At 46.1% G+C, this 17,247-nt stretch overlaps 1 protein-coding gene across 1 annotated transcript in view; it reads right to left on the reverse strand.

Annotated features, from left to right (window-relative positions):
• Nucleotides 1-331: 331 nt before the first annotated feature.
• LOC119465522 (aquaporin AQPAe.a-like) overlaps nucleotides 332-17,247 on the reverse strand; it is a 33,355-nt gene continuing 16,439 nt past the window's right edge. The window contains exons 2-3 of the mRNA XM_037726177.2: nucleotides 11,693-11,773; nucleotides 332-1,750 (exon numbers count right to left, since the gene is read on the reverse strand). Coding sequence (XP_037582105.1) covers nucleotides 1,583-1,750; nucleotides 11,693-11,773 — 249 coding nt within the window. The 3' untranslated portion in view covers nucleotides 332-1,582. The remainder of the gene's footprint in view (nucleotides 1,751-11,692; nucleotides 11,774-17,247) is intronic.

Here is a 17,247-nt window from a genome sequence, read left to right on the forward strand (position 1 = left end):
AGCAAGTAAGTGATCGCAGTATGCCCTTGGTAACGAGGAAGGAGATAAAACTGAGACTACCCGAGCTGCCAGCATCGTTGAACGGCGTCGCTTCTCCTTTCGTAGCCGGATTCATACCCGTATACCGATTACTCTTCCGATCGTATACCGTTACTCTCATTAAAGAAGAGGCTCTGGTGTACTTGACGCGCTCCCAGCATTACCTTCGGTGTGACACGACGACTGGTGGATCCAGCATGGGAAGAGTGAAGAAGAGATCGCATGCATATTGGAGCCATGAACAGATTTAGCACTGCCGCTAAAGGGATTTAAAGCCATCGGAGACAGTATATCGTGTATTAAATATCTCTTTTATTACAACATGAATGAGAACAGCACTGATTCCTTATATGCGTACATGGCTGACAGGGTAGGTGCCCGAGCAATTGCAGGGGAAACAGCGTGTCCGTGGTTAGTGGAACCATATTATTTACATTTGTCGCACGCATGGCACTCGACACAAGTTGCAACAAAGCGCACTGTAATGGAACATAGCGTATTATCACCTGAGCATTTTGCGTTACACGCTAAGCGCGCGGCAGTGCATGACACTTTATGCGGTCCATTTGTGCTGCACAGATCAGCTTCAATCGTTTGTGAACTTTCAGAAGGTTATATGGTTTAAAAAAGATGCATTGCTTTTGTGCACTACAGACTATGTAACCAAGCGCGGTGATCTAATGAATATAAAATTACCGGCTGTATGCGTTTGTATGGTTAACCAGTAAGAATGACATTCATGAGTTTGCGATGTGATGTGAGCAATAGAAGATACCATCTGCACATGCCTGCTCTAACAATTTCAGAATTATCGCTCAAGGAGTGTTCCAATGGTACATGCATCGCAGCATTCTTACAGCACACAATTGTTTGATGAATGTTTAAACACCAGTGATTCGACCCAGATACCCGACATTCGCGTCTAAGGATACTCCCATTAGCACACAGCATACAGTGTACGGGTGTCACAGACGTGAGACATCTAATTTAGTGCGCCACCAAATCAAAGTGTGCGCCTCAACATTTTGTTATCCCTGTTGTCAAAGTGCAGAATTTTCTTTGAAATTAGTGTAAAAAAAACATACACACACACATTGACAGCTGCGGTGTGGCACTGCGGAGATGACGTGAGCACTTTAGATGAGGAATGATACAACGTAAAAAAAAAAAAAAAATCACACGACGCATGATGACTAATAAGGGGCGAGACGAACAATATCGACCGCGGCTAGCTATCGTTCTCGTTTTGAGCTGCCAGGTAGGCGCAATACTAAACGCAATCGTCCTGTGTATTCGTGCGCATTTTTTACAGCTCATGCTTTCTTTTGTACGAATGACTATTATATAGCGATAGCTTCATTCGGTGCCTTATCGGCGCTTGCATTGCGCTTCAGTGATAGGAACAGAGTAAGGGTGAAAGAAGCAACACCATAGAAAGCCCGCGCTTCCGACACCTGGGAAAGTAATAAACTGGCACGCAGTGAGCGGCCGAAGCGTGGTGAAGGGTGCCTCGCCGCTCTGTTCCGTGCACGCGTTGCGGAACTCAGATGGACGTGGTGCGATCGGCGACTACCTCCTTGTTGGCCAGCTTGGCCATAACCGTGATCTGGGCCTTGTCCAGGTCCTCGCTGGTGATGGGCGGCGCCTGGAACACGTTCTCGTACACCACGGCGGCGGTCACGCCTCCGAGGATGGGTCCCAGCCAGAAGACCTGCACGACAGGTGAACCGTCAAATCACGATGTCTCAACCACTGCGGTATAGAGTCAGCAGCTGCGGATTACTGCTGCTATAAGAATAGTACGGACGAGGCCGGGTTCGATTTTCGAACCCGGCGGACGATTTTCGATAAACGCCCGCGTGCAAATTTCGACGCGCAGGTGTTCGAAATTACGCCACAGCCCTTACTTATGGCTACCTGTAGGTCATGAGGTCACTGGCCTGTGTACGAGTATAGCTCCCAGACATTAAAGGGACACTAAACTGCGTCAGACAATTAGTTTCGATCTGCTAAAGTATTCTTTCAAATCTCGCTTTTCATCCACTTGGCGAGTAAAATGTTTATTTTCACAGCAAGCCACTGGGCTGGACGCACGGCTATAGAGATGTCACAAAGTTGTAAACTTGTATATGCACACCTTCTCCTCATATCATCATCATCATTCACAAGGCCTTTTCCTCCCCGTCCCTTTTCCCCAGCGTAAAGTAGCAGGCCAGAGCAAGTTACAGCTCACGCCAACCTTCTGCCTTTCTGTAAATAATTTTGTCTCTCTCTCTCTTCACAGCAGAAAATGAAGGTCAGACTTTCATTTTCTGCATTTAGAACCGAATAGCTCAGCGCCGGTACGTCACTGTGACGCCACGGATTTCAAAGTACTTTTTTCTTATTTAACGTTTTGGTGGAGAAAAACTCGGCTAGGTTGAATATTTTCGTTCCTTTAAAATGAAGTGTACTTGTTTATCGTTTTTCTTTACTATATAAACAATTAACTAGATCCGAGTAGGCGCCGTGAAAATCTATGATGTCATGGCGAGCTCGTGCCGAAACTTCAGGGCGGCGCGTCGCCCACCCGTCTTTCTCTATGGCGTCCTTTCTGACCTGCCAAGCTTCCTCTCACGCCAACAGTGTACGTTTTACTATTGCATAATTTACTAATGGAGCTTAAGTGTGTCCCACCAGGCTCGGGTCGTGACTGGGACTCTGCGCAACAGGGCCAGCGTGACGAGAAAGTGAACAGTGCACGGTGATGGGTGTCTGAATAAGAGTGTCACAGGCGTCTGGCCACATGCGTATCGCAGCCGAGCCAGCCAGCGCGAATGGTGCGACGAATGGAAGCGCATGGAAGTCGATGCGAATTAAGGGAGGTTCTTGAGCATGTTCCATCATGGCATAGGTAAAAAAAAAAAAGCGCCATTTAGAATACTTCACATGTGCAGTCTCATGAGAAATGCAGCTTCCTAAAGAAGGTGTAATATTCCTACTAAAACAGGATACCACTGATTCTCACCTCGGCACCAAGTGTTCGAACGAAAATTGCGCTTGCATTCATTAAAAAAAAAAAAAAAAAAAAAAAAAAAAAAAAAAAAGCCTCGCACTAGCTTGGTTCCCGAGAACGGTGACGCACGCTTATAACGCTATGTAGCGCTGACGCACTTTTCTGGCTCGCGACAGTGGCGTCATAGGTCTAACGCAGGTGTCTGAAATGCGCTTCAGACATCTCTTAGTATGCTGCGTGTTTCCACCTGGCTCGCGACTGCGACCACTTTGCGGCTGTCAAAGTTTCAGTATGCGCGTGCCTGCGCTGCATCAAGAAACATGTATGCGCGTGACACACCTATAGAGGTGTCGAAGCAACGACGCTCGACTTGCAGATTTTTCGCTCCCCTTCAACCCTTCCTTTCATTGTACTATACAGTGCCGAGTGGTAGCTGCATGGAACACAGCGCGTTGTGCTGTGTTCAGAATTCTCAGAATTCGTGCCAAGTCGAGATGCCTTGCAAACTCACCAGCTGCAATTCGTAGATCGAAAATTGTGCCGTGAAGTAAATAATAAAGAGGCTCATTAGCGTAATTCTGTTAATTATTAACATTCCATTATTAGCATTCCAGGCAAAGTGGAGAGAAGAGCCTCAAAGAAAGCTTCGCTTTAAAAGGGTCTCACTCATTCGTCTAGCGGTACATTTCGGCGTGGTTGCCACGAACACTGGCACAGGCAACTTCGTCCGAATATCACTAAGAGGAGAGACCTCCACAATGATAAATACATTGTAAAATGACACATAAAATAAAGCTGCCAAACATAGCGTCTCTTGTTAGAAGCATGCGCAAAAAACGCTGATCACCGCACGTCTGCAGTTTTCCGAGGATGCGCAGGCGCAGACTATGTTCCGACTCCATGACTGCTTTCTTTACCTTGCTTTCGGGTTACGTATTGAGTCTTCGTTTTCACATCGCGCCAGGGACTTTCCGAGCATTTCTCCTGCTTCAGGTCAGTCCTTGTGCGTAACATGTAATTTCCCTATAGCCTAAGTGCCAGATGTTTGCTTAATGCGCCTTCACCTTTCCCTAATTGTATTTTTGTCTTTATTAAGGCGGGACTGGCCCGCACAACTCTGTTTATATCACCAGGAGGTGACCAAACGGACCTCCATAATGATATACATAAAATGCGGCGGATAACCGCGAGACCATGTGGTCGTCACAGATGCACTGCAGGCAATGCAACCATTACGTAGATACTTTTTTTTTCTTTCTTTTCTTTTCTATCTCAGTGAACAAAAAAGGCGCGCGCGGGCGGTGGTTTCATATGCGAACCACACATTAGCTTGCGTTCCACCTATACTGCTTACAGGGCCGTGCGCACAAGACGTACTGAAGCTTGATGAACTCCACGACAATGCCTATAGTTCTTTTTTTTTTTTTTGCTTTTTTTTTACAGTAACGGAATCACCTTCATGGAAATCAGTTTCCGATTACGACAAAGTAGTCCCTTAGGAAAAGTTTTTTGTCTGTCTGTCCTGTAGCATCGTCCTCCAGTAATTTGCAGCGCAATATCAAGTATCCGTGACGACGGCAAGCGCGCAATAAAAATTGCGAGCGTGTAAACTAACAGACGTGGACGAAGAAAAGGGAAAGACGCACGTACGGTGCCTGCGCTACGTGTGTCGCGTCCTTTCCTTGGTCCGCGGCACGCTCACAATGCGCTCAACCAACTCGCCCAACTGGCTGCGTTTACCAGCGATAAAGATGCTTTTACGAAGTTTCGAATCGATAATTGGCCGCATGTCGTGGTCAATTAATTGAACTGTATTTCAATAGGCCGCCCTTTTTGTGAGAGCACGTGCAAAAAAGTGAAGAGTCGTACATTGCCTTTAAAAGCCACCCGCGTCGCTGAATATCGTTCTACGGGTCAAGAATTTTCGTCGTTATGTGGCTGTGCAGCTTGCCATGCGGCTAATTGACTTGCATGAGCATCACTGCCCGGTTTCCGGATTTTGTGAACAGCGGGCTTTATACAGCCGGCGATGTATACTATATAGAAAAACAGATTACTCTCCAGATGCGTCATTATCACGTGAACAGAAACTTCCAGTTTTTCCACACAGCAGGAAACGCCTTTCTGTGGTGCTGTGAAAGATTGGGGATTTCATGCTGCTACTGGCTTCATTAAGAACTCAGCACAAGTGTGCGGAGCAACTATATCTTGCAACGCCCACTCCCCCCATCAACTTTCTTTTTCGCGTGCTACCCACCCTGGATCATTTCGCAGCCAGCCAACGAGAAATGAATTAAGCTACCCTAGATTATAATTTTTATTATTTATTCAATAATTGCTTATCACAGATTGTAACGCCCTAGGCTGTAGTGCAATCTATGTATCTATTACGCGTACCGCTCGCTATATAGTCTTTACGTACAGCTTAGGGGTACCCTCAAGTTTTTATACACTACACTTTACGATTACTTTACACACAAACAAAAGAAATAAATACAGAAATAAGTACATAAATAAATAACGTTATGCTGTATGTGTCGACTGTTGTTCACTTACGCAAACAAACATGAAACGGTTCAAGCTGGGTGCAACCATTTCGAACCTTTATTTTTAGTATTCAAACACGCTGCGCAGGGAAAGCGTTTTAAATGACAACTAAACCAAACCGGCGTGTACCGACGAACTGATTGGCACTTGGACGTCATAATTACAAGTAACACGGCGAAACGCAATGAACTTGTTTGAACTATTAATCGAGGACGAGATACATATGACATATCAATACATGCGGAAAATCTGCATTTGGTGCGCAGCTATTGGGAGAGTATTACGACAACCGCGCAATGACGGAAAAATGGTGCGATGCAGCGGAATATTTTAAACTGGCTTCCTTGGTTTAAGAAGTGGTAGCGCCACCGTGCGGATTTGACAGAGGAGTCATACGTGGCGCTTATTTTGACCGACTCTCTCACTGTGTGCCGAAGCGACTGGAGCCAAAATAAACCGCCGTTCGTACAGGTATAGTGCCTAGAATATACTGGCTAGTGTGCCGACCACCCGCTCTTTTCAATGGAGGAGCGTGGCACCATCTGCAATGAATGCCCACGGTGGCCGGCAGAGGTCGCAGTCGGGAAGGTGGGTGCCGACTGCGCGTGTCGTCTGCTTGGCTAGAGCAGTTTCGCAGTGGTTGCGTCGATTTCTGTGTTTGCGTTTTCCGCGTCATTACGATGTTGCGTGTTTGTTCTTGCGTCAGAAAAGCTTCGAGTGAGTTTGTGGTTGCTCTGCTCCCGTGTCTGTGAGTAGGAGAACTATGTGACGGCGGTGAAAGAATGCTGAAACCACAGCGACAGTGAAGCTCTGCGTGGTTGTGCTGGAGTAGTTACTGCTCGAGCAAATGGCTTGTATTCTTGTTCACTGCACCATCTGATGGCACACGGCTCACAGAATGGAAACGAAGGATAAAAAAACGACAAAACGCTGACGCCAACTGCTGTGGTGTGTGAAAAGTATTTAAAAAGCTGGTTCATCGAACGCACATTCTCTATTAACGTGAACGGCGTTTTCAACGATCTTTGCCGCAATAAATCGCGTGTGAAATCGATGCGATAAGTACGATATTCCATAAGTATCCTACAAAACTTGTATCTCAAAGCAGAAAATTAAAGAGACAAAATATATACGTATAGATATATGTATGTGCGAAAGAACTTCCATCAAAGTGGCAAAGGTGCACCCAGTCGGTGGCCTCCTTAATTGTTTTGATCAGCCGTTGAGAGCGCCGAATCGGAGAACTTCGAAGGATCTGGTGTCCACCGCAAAGCTTCCGTATCAGAAGAGTGCGCCCAACGCCGTAGTTTCAAAGCCGCGAGTGCTTATGGATTGCAAAATGATGGTGCACAACGGCTCCAAACCACCAGCGAAAGTCGCCATCTGTACTGCATGCAATACGCGACCTCGTGGGGTCTTTAAGATAAATAAACGAAATCTCAATCTATATTCCAGTCGCGTGGATGAATGTGGTATCTTGGCCGGTGAAATCATTAGCTTATGCCTATTGAGAAGGTGAAATGAATAACTTAAAGTAATGTACTTGCGACCTTTATTTAAAGAAAATGGTAGTGTTCTGAATGCTATGATGATGACAGCTAGAAGACAAAACAGGTCGCACAACTTGTGATGAGGTACGTATAATTCTTGATCAAGAAAGTTGCCTTAATTAACAGCTCCAGCTTGTTTATCGTCGAAGCAGTTTAACTAAAGCCTGCTTCAAAAAAGCAGTACTATAGAGACATGCATGGTTCTCGGTGAAGAATGTTTGTTAGATCTTATGAAAACACGTACAATATACGGGGAACATTGTACGTGTTTTCTGCATGTACCAAATAGTTCTCATATACTAATCAAGCAACCAACCTTCTCGGCTCACCCTGGCAAGCTTTCGCTCGTACCTACATAATACGGCGTGCGGCCGCAATATTATATCGCACTTGGATTTTATATACGGAACATCACGGCGACGGTGGAAATTCGCCTGGAGTGTCCACACACTATCGCAAAAAAAGCAAAAGTGCAGGAAAGTATGGGGAAAACAAACAATCAATAGGAGTAATTCCATACAGGAAAATTCTGGCAAGTGAAGCAAAAGTTAATATTTTGCCCTGAAAGAGCAGCTCTTGCTGCACGAAGTATAAGTCGCATCACGGCATGCGATACAATGGTGAGTTTGTCAAACGTATAATGATATCGATGAACACACGAAGCACATATACGAGCATCATCAAAGAGAAGTCATATACAGGGGGGTTTTTATAGACAATCCAGATTTTTAAAAAGAGGCTATATAAGAGCATCCAACATGGCGTTGTCTTGCAGATGTGTTCCGAGGCGAGGCGGAAATACATTGCCGCTAACAACGTGAGGTTCAGAAGACGAATTAACAAAAAATTATTAATTAGCTTTTTTATACAGTTTTTGAGCTGGCGAATATGAAGGCACTCACATTTTAACGCACCTTATGTTTTTTACCTTGAAAGTAGCATTTAAATTGAGATATTTATGATAGAACTTCGGACGGTCAATTCAGGCAATACGCTGGAGCGCAGAAAAGGCGACCGCGCGCTGTCGTATCAGACCGAAATACCGTGACGACAAGCGCGAGAAAGTAGCAAACCGAACGTCTCGGCTGTAGTCGCGGCAGTTACTGAAGCGTCACATATTTGATTTGCCTGGCAAGCATGTGCGGCTGTGTGTCGAGTTAGAATTTGGCGCGGTATGCTGTCATTCGAACTTCGCCGCACACTTCTTGAATATCTCGAATTAGGTGCGATTCTCCAGGTCTTTAAAAGATGCGTGTGGATGAAAATGTAACTGCCTCCTATTTTGTCATTTAGACAACGGTCCCCACAAGGCCCGAATAAAAAATGTAATCAATAAAAGTTTGCTAATTAGTCTTATGAAGCTCACGTTATTAGCGGCAATGTCCGCCTCGCTTATGAACTCGTCGGTGAAAACACCAGGTTCGCTTCGTTCATTACTTTTTAAAAATAAAAATTTGCATTGTCTAAAGAAAAAAAAAAACATCCTATATATAGTCAGTTTCAAAGGTCCATATAAATTAGACATTCTTATTCTCTATTAGTAAAACGTCGCCGAATAAGTATACTTTAAAAATCCTACGTTGCAATGAGCTGGAATGTCTTAGAAAACGAATGTAGTTCTTCCTTTTCCTAAATTGAACCATCGGAGGTTCGACACTCGAAACAGAGCTAGCTCGTACGTAAGCTCAAACGCAGGCCGCAAGCAGTAAATAAGCCTTCTTATAGTCAAAAGAAACCCTATATTAGAAATCACCTTTTTACATGGGAAATTTACTGCTCCGACGGATTTATAAATACAAAAAAGCGCAGCAGCCCCTATGTGAAAACAAGGCGGTCTATGAAGAGCGGGTGGCGCCGCGGCACACACCCGCACTGCAGCGCTCCTAGCGGCAGCCGCCCACATTCATTGCAAACGGTGCCACCCGGAAGGCCGCGGTCGGCACACTAGCCAGTATATTCTAGGCACTATAGTACAGGGCAGTCGGGAATTCATTTTTCCTGCTGTCCTTTTCTCAAAGCACAAATTATTTATAGCGATTGCATCAAATTGAACTAAAGTACTTACGTCGCCAGTGAAATAATTGCGAATACACTCATGATATTGCGTGTTTGTTAGCAATACAGGACCAAGAACAGATTAAATATATCAACTTCGCTTGAGCAATAAACACGTTTCTGTAGAGACACTACGCTGCCGCAGGATTGCTGAAGCAGCTGAGTGTCTCCGTGAAAATGTTGCAATACTTACGCACTTATGGCACTTGTGCCTTCATCAATGGAACCATCTTATTTTCAAATCAATAATGGTGGGGTTGTGCCACCCTCTTCCCTCTGTATTCGCAGCGAGAAGTAGGAGTGGCGCCCTCACGCGAGCGACCTTGCGGCCAGGACGCCGCACGCTGGACGCCGCAAACCAGAAAAAAAGCACGGGGAGCAATTTTTTTATTGCGATAGCAATTATATGGACATTCCAAAGCAGATTTCTTACGTCGGCGTCGCCTTCGCCGTGCGGTTCCGTATGACGTCAACGGCGATGAAATCGTCGCCGCGCTCCGGACGCTGTATGTGCGAGTGAAAGGGTGCGAGAGACGCACGCTTTCACGGGGAGCGAACGCACGTCGGAGAGCAAACGGCGTTCTGCGCCGTGCTCCCTGAAGGGCTGCAGAATTAAGCGTCTCTTTCCTCCTTTCCATATATAGAGAGCAAACGCAACTTTTTCCCTCGCGCGAAAGGTTGTGGGGGGACGGGAGGGAGGGAGGAGAGGCGACGTTTAGCTGCGGCACCAAATACGTATTTATATAAAAACGCCGCGCGCGTTCGGTGCGAACGCGGGCAAAACGCCGACGGCGTCGACAACAGTTCTGCGCGTTGCTGGTGCTGCTGCATGTCCAAGTTTATACAGCTGATAAAGCTACTATCCTTACTCTGTTTAGCTCTGTACTAATTTGCTATCGCAATTGGTGCTCGGCCTTTCGGGTGAAACTGCGACAAATTTTTTTGCAACGCATTTTTCTTTGAATTACCTTGTTACTGCTCTCTCGGTTCTCCTCAAAAGCCGCTCACAAAAAGCATTGTTTAGGGCTATTAGTACGACAATACGTGTCACATACTATAGTATGCAGTCCACGAATGCCGGGACGGCAATCGCCACCCCCCCCCCCCCCCCGAAAAAAAAGCTCACCGACTGTTACGATACTCCCTAATGCGAATTTTGAGCGCAGCTCTGAACGTCTTTCATTTCGCGATATACGGTATTTACTCGATTGTAACGCGAGCTTTTTCCCAGATTTTTGCTACCTGAAGTAGATCCTCGCGTTACAATCATTGAATACCGAAATTCAAGTTGTCTAAAAAGTGCAATGATGCACCCAATTCTGATCAACGAGTGAAATGTGCAAGTGAAAGCGCGCGAGGGACGCGCGCCCTTTCAGAGAGAGCGAACGCACGGCGGAGAGCAAACGCGAAGTCTTCCGTCGTGCGAAAGGTCGTGGGAGGATGGGAGGGAGGGAGCGGAGGCGACGATGCGTATCTTGCGACCTGGCGCAAGGGGACTGGCGACTCAATTTCCCACGCAAAATGAGGAGAGCTGGAAGGCAGCGCGGGAGAGAGGCGGGGCGGCTTCTACTCTGACAACTGCGTAGATTTGGGCACTCATTTGGTGTTGCGAACGAATTAGGGTATCAAGATTAACCTTCGTAGAAATGAAATTTTGCCTTAGAGAGGAACCTGCTGGCGAAGCACCAAGGTTATAGGAGCAGTGGGGTGCCGTAAGACATTTGCAATGTGCCATCGGAACAGTTAAAAAAGCCACTTCGAGCAGTCAATTACATTTTATAGCTGGTCCGGTACGCAAATCACCTAAATATTTCTACTTAAGCTGTGCATTGTAATGGAGGCCCTTAGGTTTAGAACCAGTTTTTTTTTTTTTTTTTTTTTTTTTTTGTACGCTCAGAAATGCTTGTTTGAGAGCGTTTACGCTCGCGCGTTCAAAGCCACCGGTGCTGATGCCCGGCGGGGTCGAGGCGGAGGCGCACCGTCCGATGTCGGAAACCAATGCACGGGGTTGCAAAAAAAAAAAAAAAAAAAGTCACAGGGACAGGAAACGCTTGTTTTGCGGGAAAACGCTGAGAAGCGCCAAGGGCGCCGAGAGCCGCGGCCATTTTTTTGTCTCGGAAAACTCTGCTTCGGTGGAGATTGGGTTGTGATTGCGCAAGGTCACACACGTTTCTTTTACAATGCATTCAATAGAGCTTCAGTGTGTCATGCTTGTCATGATCGTAAACTTAGCTACAACCTTTATTTTGAGATTTGGTGGGGAAGGGGGGAAGGAAGGGGGGCATGCTGAAGGTAAAGTGCATTACTCTGTATGCATGGAGAGGATACACAACGCAATGAGCGGCTTGCACTAACGTCATCACGACCGCCATGTTTGCTGGGCCAACTTATTTTCGCATGGCCACGCACGTGTACGTGCGTGGCCAGCCTGAACATTAGCCGTTCGAGAGAGTGCGCCGAACTGTGCCAGTCACCAAACGATGAATGTCAACACCATTGTGCTTACCCAGTGGTCGTCAAACATTCCAGACATCACCGCCGGACCGAAAGAGCGCGCCACGTTCATGCCTGCTCCCGTGTACCGGACCTGTAAGGCAAAATAGACAACACGTCAGCGCGCCACAATAGGCAAATTATTTTCTTTGAATAAAAAGGATGCCCGTTATTGCAAAACACTGTTAAAACCTAGTCTATATCCGATCCCAAGTTCAATTCGAGGCCTGCACGTCCGATTGCATAAAACATTTGACCACACGGGAAACTGTAGTATGTCGAGGAAGTTTACGCACGCCGGCTTAATTCTTTCTTAATTTCTTTCTCCTTCTTTCTGCACGACTCACACAGTCAGCGGAAAAGACAGTAGTCGTCTGATGGCTCAGATTCATCAACACTCGAGCATAGCGAAAAATAATATAATAAAAGTAAAGGTAAAGGAAGCAGAGAACGAGAACCAAGCTGCGCACTTTTTTTTTTTTTCCGTCCTAGCTTTCTGAACACTTTAATGTGTTTCACGACGTATAGCTTACGATTGGCTTATTTCCACAATTCATGAATGAGTAAAAAACGCGCATGTCAGCTAAGGGACAGTTAATAGTGCATTATAATACATGAAATACAAGAGGCTTATACAAAGTACGAAATACAAAAAGCGAGCTTGGGAGCTTCATCGTGACGTCATATTCCAGTGGATCCAAAGTCCAATATTGTGACGTTACAGGGAACGTCGTTATTGATGCGGTGGTACGCGGCGCGCACCAAAATTATGTATATCATCCCTGCGGGTGACGAGAGTCGTTTCTTAAGCAAACTCTGTTGCCGGATCTCCAGACAAACTTGGTTTGCTGACGGCGCGGAACGCTGCACATTATAAGAGATACGAGCTCGGCATAACGCTTAATTCACTAAACCGCTTAGGTTCAGCCGTTCCGCTGAAACGACAATTCATAGACTTCAACTTCGCACAACATATAAGAAGTATCTATTAACATAACCCGAGTAGACGCCATCAAAACATGTGACGTAAGAGGGAGTCAGTGCGGAAGCGTCAAGGCGGTACTGCCACTCGTCTTTCGTATACTTGCGTCTTTTCTGGCTCACCAAGCCTGCGCTCGCGATAATTAATGCTGATATGGTTGGTATTCGAGAAGTGTAATTTACGAAGTATGCTTAACTTAATAGCCATATTCAGTGTTCCGATAAATGTGGGTTTTATATCTCACTAAAGCAATGATAATGGAATGTGCGGGAACAATGTGGCCGAGATAAAGATAACAACGGACGCTTACGACTGCGAGCAATTTACGTGCAAAAGCGAACATTTTTTTGTGGTCCTTAACCGTTGAAGGACGACGGTTATAGCTCTGCGTCAGCGTCCATTTCGTGCGCGCCACGAGTCACGCAGTAATAAGAAAAGCGCTCCGGAGTCGAATCACTGAGCACGGTTAATACAAATATAAAACAATTATGGTTGTGATCCGTGCCGTCAAGGCTGTATGGATCGCAGAATACGAGTAAGTGCGTTAGCAAATGTTGTTTATCTTAAGTTCCCGAAACCGCCCACGTATTACGCGCTGTCTACATGTGAAAGATTCTCTGCTTGGTCTGGGGTTTTGCCAGAAAGAAGAACAGGAACAATGAAGAAATAACAACTGATGAATTGAGAAATAGCTATTTATTGCGACGCTGTTATTCTCCGCCATAAAGCCAATGAACAAGGCAATCACGGGAGAACAAAAGAATTCTAAGGTAAACGCACGGCGGACACTCTTTGCAGGCGGATATTTCTTACCGGGCAGCATTCAACGCTGCAAATGGATGGACGCTCAGTTCATCACGACGTGGACGGCGATGCGCGCAGCCCTTCGGATCATTGCCGGCCGCATACTATCCGTAGCTAATGCGTGCCAATACCGGTACTGCAGGAGCCCGAACCGGGCTTGCTTCCTGGCACAAGGTAGCTAGGCCAGCGGCGAAGGCAGAGACGGACAACACAGTCACGAGAACGGTGGATTTTGCCGGGTCAGCATCGGCCAAGGTTATTGCGAGGGGAGAGCACGGACGGAAGGTCGAGGTCTTTGCCGGCCGCGGGCTCAGCAAGTCTCCCATTCTTCAAAGCTGCGCACCCTGTACTTTGAGCTTTCAACAATGAGTTATGCTGACATACGGAGTATGCGTCGATGCACCAGGTTATGAAGGAACGATTCGCGACCTCCCATGAACGACACAATAAACCCTTCGTTTTTTTTTTTTTTACTCTCTTTTTTTCTGTCTTTTTTTATTTTCGTCTGGACTTTTCTCGTGGCTCACGCCAGTTGTAAAAGAAAAGTGTAGCTGGCATCCCTTCACGGCCGCGCAGCAAACGATATATTTACCTTTAAGGAATTTTACGGTCTCTGTAAGCGTATGCCCGGTTTCAACACGCCAGGTTTCTTCATCGAAGTGCCAATGTCATTTCAACAATTAGCTTGCCAACGCTCGCATTATTAGACATCGACCGAGCATTCATTACGCGAAAGCGAAAACGAAGAGTGCTCGTACATATCTGGACGCCCACTTGCGCGACAACGCTGAGCACTCGGATGACGCTTCGCTCTGGCCTCGTAAACTAAACATGTCGCCCACAGCTAAGCGCACTTGGCGGACGACCACGCGGCTTGATGCCAGCGGAGATTCCCTCGGAGTCCCGTGTTGTCCCAAATCGATTCAGCCTTCTATATCCGACGCTGTTGTCCCGAAGGCATAGCGAATGGCGCAACAACCGCGATCTTGTTACGTAAACACACAACTTCTGCGTGATCCTTCTTCTGAAGCACTGTGCCCGAGGCAACCCGATTTCTTAGATGCGCTGGCCGTATACACGTGCTAAGACGAGGATTTGGCGCCTGTGTATGGCTAGAGATCTCACAACAGCGACAAGCTGTGGAAAGGATGCATGCGTCAACATCTTAGCGACCTCTGTATGTCGCGCACGTCCGACGCGCGTGAAAGCGCTGCCTTGTACTGACGTGCCGTCAACACGTGAAGAGATGCTAGACAAGCGCATTATATGGTGTTCACACCTTGCCTGGCCATTCGCCCTGGGCGAAATCTTGCTAACGTTGCGTAATATGTGCAGCGCGAGAGTGCAAAGCGGACTATTGACAAGAGGCTTTGCTCTGGTTGCTATTGTTCGGGTGCGGTCATTTAAATTTAATGTCCTCGCTCATACCTTAACTATAAAGTGACGTGTCCCAATGACGTGCACATAAAGAACACGATCCCGTTCAAAAGCGCGCAAGTGGCGCAGGCATCTATCGAATCCATGTTTGAAGAGAACGCTCACGGAAGATGTAGTGTAGTGGTGCGTATAAAATGAAATAACCAAGAAAATAGAGCCTAATATTGCTGTTGTAAAAGAGTATAAAATACTCATAATCTTTGCCAAGGCCAGTAATTGCGTAAATCCGTATAAGAGGGAGGGGATGGTTTGAACGATCAGGAGAGTTAAATTGTATACTTGGAAAGAAGTCTGACGGAGTGGGGAAGGTGAGGAAGGTGCTTGCATACACACGGAGTCAAGAGGAAAATTCTAGTGCATAAGTGTGTCGTTAAGTTAAAAAAAAAAGAAAAAAAGAAAGAAAGTACAGTTTACGGCGCGGCTCTTCAGCATCCTGCGGTCATATTGGCCGATGGATCGGAACAACGTCAAGAGCTCTAATTCACGTAGCGACACCTTTATCATCGGCTGAGAGACAGTCTGGACAAAACTAAAAAGCCGACTGCTCGGCGCAGTCCCTCCGGAATGGACCGCTGAACGACTAGTGGTAACGACATGGATTCACCCGCGCATACACCCTGAGCACATGCAAACAGCTAGGTAAATGAAACTAACGACACCATGTAGAAATGCAAGTGAATATTTTTATGTTTCTTGTGCCAAAGCGGCTTTGGAGCGACTCAGCATGACAAAGAAGTGTTATGTAGTGCTAAATCGGCATCAACGAGCCGTAAATGTGAACGATTTAAATTTCTTGTGAGTGCATTCCATATACTGCCAACCTCACCTTTGTTCTGTTTCTTTCTTTCATTTTTTTTCTGATAATTTAATCGCCACCGCCTTCACGATAACGTGTCGTTCTTTGTCAATTCTTTTATATATATATATATATATATATATATATATATACCAGACTTTGCTGCGAAAGCAACACTGGTAATTTACTCATTATCAATGTAAAAAAAAATTGTCGCACGAAGTAACGTTTACATTTTCATCTAGTGCACACGGCTAGGTAACAGCCTTTGACACACTTGTTTTTTTCTTCAAATCTCCCTTAATGATTTACTTTTATGTCGACATTGTCGTAAGTTTCGTTACAATTAAATTTTGCATGTGACCAAGGCACAATCATGTGACCTAAGAGTTATGCGGGGTATTTTTTAAACTGATTTCTCTTGTTAAAGGTATCCAACTATCAAGACGTTGGCAGTGTCATCGACTCACTTGGTGATAACGGCAGTCAAGAATAGTCGAACCTGGCGGTGAAAAGGCGGGCCTGCTCGGGAGCACCATTTCCAATGTAGCACAGTACTGATAACGCGCTCGAGAGGCTCGACAGATAGGTCGATAGCAACTGCCCTGAAAGTGACACCAAGCTCGCCATCTTGAAACAGAGAGGCGATTGAAAGATCAAAAAAAGTAAATCGAAGAAGGAAGAGGACGATGCACAACGCTGCATGAGAAGAAAAAACCAGAACCGACTATTGAAAAGGTCCGCAACATGGCTTTAAACTCTGCCGAAGAGTTCTTGCGCTACAATCATGCCTAATATCAATGAGACCATTAAGTCAGAAGGTGCAACTCAAAGTGGACGATATTCCGTATCGGCAGTGATCGAGGAACCCTGAATTAAGGCTGCGCGCCCGCTGCCCTATACGACAAAGTGAGCACCTCACAATGGTTGCCGCTCGAAGTGAAACTCACGAGGCCAGCCCTTGTCTGTGACGTCATCCTGCCACGTCAGCACATCTAACACGCAAGTCGAGCACACTTCGGACGTAAAGTCGGACCGGGGTGACCATTTTTGAAGTTCACCGGAATTTCAAAAAGTCGCGCGTTGCAGATAACATAATTCTAGTCCTTGAACTGGATTATTCAGAGAGGCGGACATTACTCGCACGAGAAATCGAAATACATATTCAAGTAATTGAGAAAAATAACTAATTAAATTCTTAATTAATTAACCGGCTACATTTCGTAAATTGCAATATGTGCCATAAAGTAACTAATCAAGAAGATAATTAGTGAATGTTGGTCAATTAGTTGAATTTGAATATATTTCGTGCTAGTAATGTCCGCCTCTTCGAATAATCCAGCTCAAGGACAAGAATTATGCTATCTAGCTGTCATCGGTGATTGCGACGAGCGCGGTTGTTGGCAGAGTAGAAGTGCTCCCCCCCGCTCCCTCCGGCGCTGGCTTCTTGCTTCCTTGCTTGCGCGTGGGAGATTGAGTGCGTTCGCTCTCCGTGATAGCGCGCGTCCCCGCACGCTTCCGCTCGGGCATACGGCGCGCGGCGCAGATT

Source organism: Dermacentor silvarum, chromosome 1, assembly GCF_013339745.2.
Source record: "Dermacentor silvarum isolate Dsil-2018 chromosome 1, BIME_Dsil_1.4, whole genome shotgun sequence".
Classification (NCBI taxonomy): Eukaryota; Metazoa; Arthropoda; class Arachnida; order Ixodida; family Ixodidae; genus Dermacentor; species Dermacentor silvarum.